Below are 6,811 nucleotides of genomic sequence, written 5' to 3'. Positions count from 1 at the left end.
TTTTTTTTTTTTTTTTTTTTTACTTCATCAAAGACATTCTTACATAAAGCTAGTTTTGTTTGTTCTGCTTGAGTGCAGGTAGTGCTTGGCGATGTGTGCTAATACATTTCCACGCCACTGCCTTGATTATGCTAGCTGTCAGCAGGTACCCACTATTGCTTTTACGACCTTAGTGTCAAACTAGTCTTAATTTTTACTTTTTCTGTTTACGAAAATAGTTTCAGCCACAGTTATGCCCTCAGAACTTCTGCTCTAACTAAGCACCCTGTATCTTTACCTTGTTTTATGACATAAAGCAAGAGGACCGAGACTGCACATTCTTTGAGGGTAGGTTGCCATCTTCATCTTTGTAGTCAACATTTTACCTAGCACAGTGCTTCATATGCAGCAGAAATTCAGCGAACGCCTGTTAATGCATAGAACTTTTAATCACTTCAGGAAGTCTTTCCACAACTTGATTTGGTTTAAAAAAAATGCAAATAAAAGGTGACTTTTTCTTCCCATTTGTGATAGATTTTTTTTCTTTTGTCATATAGAAGTGTTGTCAAATCTGTGCTGATTCCCAAGAAACTTGAGAATCAGTTTTGATTCCCTGGAGACAGTTAAATCCTTCACCGAGGTTGCCGCCTGTGATCCTAATGACTTCTGTCATGGTGCAGACACTCCTCCTCCAGACTAGGGTGACAGACTCCAGCCCTCTCCACGTATGGTTTTACTCTCCTCACATCTGTTCCCTAGTAACCACCAAGATGGTCTGTTTGAAATGTGGATAGGCTGGGCACGGTGGCTCACGCCTGTAATCCTAGCAGATTGGGAGGCCGGTGGGGGCGGATTGTTTGAGGTCAGGAGTTTGAATCCAGCCTGGCCAACATGGTGAAACGCTGTCTCTACTAAAAATACAAAAAATTAGCCAGCTGTGGTGGTGGGCGCCTGTAATCCCAGCTACTCAGGAGGCTGAGGCAGGAGAATCACTTGAGCCCAGAAGGCAGAGGTTACAGTGAGCAGAGATCGCGCCACTGAACTCCAGCCTGGGCAACAGGACAAGACTCTGCCTCAAAAAAAAAAAAAGGCGGATAATAAGCCAGGTACTCTTTTCACATATTTAATCCTCATCATCCTTACAAGGGAGGGTGCTGTTTGTTATCCTCACTTTACAGATGAGAAGCCTGAGGACCTCAGTAACCTAGCAGGTCTGGCTCTGGGGTCCCAGATGTCTCCTCTTAACTATGTGCTAAATACTTCTCACTGCTTCGTGTCACACCTGTTGGCTGTTGTCTACAAGCCAAAGATAAGCTCCCAAACATAACATCTGAGCCCTTCCATGCTCTGACTTCTGCTCTTAGGGCTTCCCTGTGTGGTGCCTGTTGGGTGCTGCTACAGTCTCTAGGAGTTCAAATCTGCGCACAGCGTCCCTGCGCACAGTGCTGTTTATAGCCTCTGCACTGCGGCTGCTCCTGTCCCTGCTAGCAGGTCTGCTAGGCCTGCCTCTGCCCCTTTCACCTGGCAGAGTCTTACTTAGGAGAGAGCTCAGGTGGTGACTGCTCAAGGAAGTTCTCCTCCACCTTTCTCCTTTGTCCCCTTCCCCAGTGAAATGAAGAGCTCACAATGAATGGGGCAGACAAATGAAGGCAGGTAACTGTAACAAGTGTGGTAAGAATTACAGTGTGAAAGTTAATTACAAGGAAGGTAAAACTTTTGCCATAGCAGTTTGTCCTATATCCTAAACTAGACTATCCATTCCTTTGAGGGTACAGACTCATACTGTCGGTATTTGGTAGATAAACGAAAAGTAAATATCTGAAAAATAAGTAAACAACATTTCTCCTAAACTAGATTTCCTAGTTCATATTTTCTTCCAAATCCACAAAATTATGAACAATTTTTTTTTGAGATGGGGCCTCACTCTGTCGCCCAGGCCGCAACCTCTGCCTCTTGGGCTCAAGTGATCTTCCCACCTCAGCCTCCTGAGTCGCCGGGATTACAGTGTGTGCCACCATGCCCAGCTAATTTTTGTATTTTTTGTAGAGTTGGTTTCACCATGTTGCCCAGGCTGGTCTCAAACTGGACTCAAGCGATCTGCCCACCTTGGCCTCCCAAAGTGTTCGGATTACAGGTGTGAACCACAGCACCCAGCCTAAAGTTTTGAAATCTTACAGACTTTCGGAAAATGGTATAAATACAGATGTCTAGGATTTTCTATTTTTAAATAATGAGTTTTCCTTCTCTCTTTTCTTTTGTAAGCTCCTTGCCCGACTTGAAGGTAGAAGTTCCTTGAAAGAAATAGAACCAAATCTGTTTGCTGATGAAGATTCACCTGTGCATGGTAAAAACACAACCTTTATAAAAAATAGAAATGCAAATAAAGCTTTATAAAAGGATTTTTCACATCAGCTCCCATGTAGACACATACTCCTGCAAGAGGTTACACAGGTTAAACTGTACAGCTGAAAAATGAGACACAGGTTGTGACAGGAAGCTTTTAAGCTTTCCTCACCGGTGTCAGACGAGAGAAGTTTGCTTCTCTGCAGTAAATCTTCAGAATCTGCCTTGACCTCTGTCTTACTCCCAACACACGCTATTTATGCAAGTCCTGCTATTATAGTTTATTTTGAAATTATTTTTCTTTAGAAGTTTGAGGAGTTATAGGGAAGTCCTTAGGTACCCAATTGTTCTCCTAGTATTTCTACAACAGGGAAAACTTACAAAGGGCATGTGCTTAGGTTGATTTTTTTTCTTTTAATGTAGTGGCTTCATAGAGATAAAATTCACCCACTTAAGTGTGCAGTTAAGTGATTTTTAGTATATTACACAGTTGTGCAACCATTACCACAACTGATTTTAGAGCATTTTATCTCCTCCTAAAGAAGCTCATTTCTAATCATTGTCATATCCCTTGTTCCCCAGCTCTAGGCAACTACTAGTCTACTTTCTAACTATAGATTTGCCTTTTCTGGACACTTCGTATAACTGCAATCATGTAATATGTGATCTTCTGTGACTGGCCTCTTTTACTTTGAGTAATTTGCATTGTATAATTCATTGTCATCACATCATAACACATATTAGTAGTTCACTTTTTGTTAAATATTTCATTGCATGGGTATGCATGTTGCTTATCCGTTTGTCAGCGGATGGACATTCGGGTTGTTTGTATTTGCTGGCTGTTATGCATAATGCTGCTGTGGTTATCTGTGTACATGTTTTTCTGTGGATAGATGTTTTCAGTTCTATCGGGTAATACCTAGCATAGGCATTGCTAGGTCATATGGCAATTCTACATTTAACCTTTTGAGAAACTGCCAGACTGTTTTCCGGAGGAGCTTCACATTTTATTTGCACTGTCATTGCATTGCCAACAATGCAGTGATGGTTCCAGTTCCCATATTCTGGGAATAATTGTTATTGTCTGTCTTTCTGATAATAGCCATCCTAGTCAGTATGAAGTGTCATCTCTCTGTGGTTTTTGATTTACATTTTCCTCATGGCCAGTGATGTTGAGTATCTGCACAGGCTTATTGGCAAATTGTGTATCTTTGGAGAAACGTCAGATCCTTTGCTCGTTTAAAAAATCAGGTTATAGCCGAGCGCGGTGGCTCACGCCTGTGATCCCAGCACTTTTGGGAGGCTGAGGCAGGCGGATCACAAGGTCAGGAGTTCGAGACCAGCCTGGCCAAGAGACCAGCCTGGCCAATATGGTGAAACCCCATCTCTACTAAAAATGAAGTTTCCAACTGTTATTGTTGAAATGTCTGTTTCTCTCCTGAGTTTTATCATTTTTTGCTTTTGTATTTTGGGGCTTCATGTATTGTTAAGCACACATAACTTTTTATTTTGTCTTATTGCTGGTTGACCCATTTATCATTATAAAATGTTCTTCTCTGTCACTTCACATCCATTAGGAAGGCTACTATCAAAAATACAGGAAATAGCAAGTGTTAGCAAGGATGTGGAGAAACTGTAACCCTTTTGCACTGTCGGTAAGATTGTAGGCCGGGCGCGGTGGCTCAAGCCTGTAATCCCAGCACTTTGGGAGGCCGAGACGGGCGGATCACGAGGTCAGATCGAGACCAGCCTGGCTAACAGGGTGAAACCCCGTCTCTACTAAAAAATACAAAAAAAAACTAGCCGGGCGAGGTGGCGGGCGCCTGTAGTCCCAGCTACTCGGGAGGCTGAGGCAGGAGAATGGCGTGAACCCGGGAGGCGGAGCTTGCAGTGAGCTGAGATCCGGCCACTGCACTCCAGCCTGGGCGACAGAGCGAGACTCCGTCTCAAAAAAAAAAAAAAAAGATTGTAAAACGATGCGACCATTATGGAAAATAGTATGAAGGTTCCTCAAACAATTAAAAATAGAGCTACCGTATGAGCCCATAATCTCACCTCTGGGTATTCATCCAAAAAAATCAAAAGCAGGATCTTGGAGAAATATTTGCACACTCTTGTTTATAGCTGCACTATTCACAATAGCTAAGAGGTAAAACCAACCTAAATGTCCATCAGTGTACTTATAACGAATCCCTGAGGGGAAAAGTATCCATCAGTGGTTGAGTGGTATATGCAAAATGTGATATATACATGCAATTGATATATTATTCAGCCTTACAGAAGAAGGAAATTCTGTCACTTGCTACAACATGGATGAACCTTGAGGACATTGTGCTAAATGAAATAGGCCAGACAAAAAGACAAACTGCTTGATTCCATTTACATGTAGTTTCTAAGGTAGTTAAGGTAGTCAAATTCACAGAAAAGAAAGTAAAATGATAGTTACCAGGAGCTGCAGAGGTGGAGGAAGTGAGTCATTGTTTAATGGATGCAAAATGTGAGTTTTGCAAGATGGAAAAGTTGTGGAGTTCTGCTTCATTGCTTCACAGCAATGTGAATGTACTTCACACCGCTGAGCTGTACACTTCTGAATGGTTAAAGTAGGGGCCGGCCACGGTGGCTCACGCCTGTAATCCCAGCACTTTGGGAGGCCGAGGTAGGTGGGACCTGAGGTCTGGAGTTGGAGACCAGCCTGGCCAACATGGTGAAACCCTGTCTCTACTAAAAATAGAAAAAACTAGCCGGGCGTGGTGGCGGGCACCTGTAATCCCAGCTACTCGGGAGGCTGAGGCAGGAGAATGGCATGAACCTGAGAGGCAGAGGTTGCGGTGAGCTGAGATTGCACCACTGCACTCCAACCTGGGCAACAGAGCAAGACTCTGTCGCAAAAACAACTTCCTTCTTAAATCAGATAGATGAAAAAATAGTTACAAATATAAAACACATTTATACTATCTTTTTTTTTTTTTTTTTAAGATGGAGCCTCACTCTGTTGCCCAGCCTGGAGTGCAGTGGTATGATCTTGGCTCACTGCAACCTCCACCTCCTGGGTTCAAGTGATTCTCCTGCCTCAGCCTCCCCAGTACCTGGGACTACAGGTGTGTGCCACCACACCTGGCTAATTTTTTATTTTTAGTAGAGACAGGGTTTCACTATGTTGGCCAGGCTGGTCTCAAACTCCTGGCCTCAGGCGATCCACCCACCTTGGCCTCCCAAAGTGTTGGGATTACAGACATGAGCCACCACACGCAGCCTGTACTGTCTTTTACATTTACATAGATAGTTACATTTCCCTGTGCTTTTTATTTTCTCATTTGGATTTCAGGCACCGTCTAGTGTCCTTTCATGTAGCCTGAAGGACGCCCTTTAGTATTTCTTGTACAGCAGATTTGCTAACCCAAATTCTCCATAATAAAACACAAATGTTCCATCCTGGCTAACACGGTGAAACCCCGTCTCTACTAAAAATACAAAAAACTAGCCGGGCGAGGTGGCGGGCGCCTGTAGTCCCAGCTACTCGGGAGGCTGAGGCAGGAGAATGGCGTAAACCCGGGAGGCGGAGCTTGCAGTGAGCTGAGATCCGGCCACTGCACTCCAGACCGGGCGACAGAGCGAGACTCCAACTCAAAAAAAAAAAAAATAAAAATAAATAAATAAATAAATAAATAAATAAAACACAAATTTTGATCAAGTACGTAAGACAAAAAACAGAATGGTCTTTGTACGCTCTCCATAGGGAAGGATATTAATAAGGTGAGCCTTATGAAACTGACGTTAATATGTTAAAATGGGTTTGTGGAACAACTTCTACATTAGAATATTATATTATAGAAACATTGAAAAACAAAAAAGTTTACTGAAAACTACTGAAGATCCTGTAGCTGTAAAACTAGTTAGATGAGTCCTCCATTGGAACAACAGCAGATAGAAGACTGGGATTGTAAAGATTATTTGTCAACAATAGAAGTTTATCAGAACTCATTATAGAAAAGCTTAAGTTGAAGTAGTAAGAGATTTAGGGGTGATAGAGTCTCGATGCCATTGTAAACTTTTTTTTTGAGACAGATTCTTACTCTGTCTTATCTGTATTTTTAGTAGACATGGGATTTCACCATGTTGGCCGGGCTGGTCTTGAACCCCCAACCTCAGGTGATCCGTCCCCCTTGGCCTCCCAAAATTCTGGGATTACAGGTGTGAGCCACTGCACCCATCCGAACTTTTTTTAAATTTAAATTTAAATTTAATTTAATTTAATTTTAAATTCTAGGATACATGTGCAGAACGTGAAGGTTTGTTACATGGATAAACGCGTGCCATGGTGGTTGGCTGCACCTGTCAACCCATCACCTGGGTTACTTGTCTTAGCTGTTTGTCCTAATGCGCTCCCTTCCCCTCATGCCTTCGGCAGGCCCCGGTGTGTGTTACTCCCCTTCCTGTGTCCATGTGTTCTCATCCAAACGTTTCATTTTATTTTGTTTTATTTTATTTT

General features: G+C 42.7%; 1 protein-coding gene across 1 annotated transcript in view; it reads left to right on the top strand.

Moving 5' to 3' along the window:
• Positions 1-6,811, top strand: part of XRCC2 (X-ray repair cross complementing 2) — a 38,705-nt gene that overhangs the window by 20,161 nt on the left and 11,733 nt on the right. Inside the window, exon 2 of the mRNA XM_017860267.1 lies at positions 2,242-2,323. Within this exon, the coding sequence (XP_017715756.1) occupies positions 2,242-2,323 (82 nt within the window). The remainder of the gene's footprint in view (positions 1-2,241; positions 2,324-6,811) is intronic.

This window comes from Rhinopithecus bieti, unplaced genomic scaffold (genome assembly GCF_001698545.2).
Source record: "Rhinopithecus bieti isolate Rb0 unplaced genomic scaffold, ASM169854v2 scaffold_53647, whole genome shotgun sequence".
NCBI lineage: Eukaryota > Metazoa > Chordata > Mammalia > Primates > Cercopithecidae > Rhinopithecus > Rhinopithecus bieti.
The sequence above is the reverse complement of the archived record's forward strand: the minus strand, read 5'-3'. Positions and strand labels throughout refer to the sequence as shown.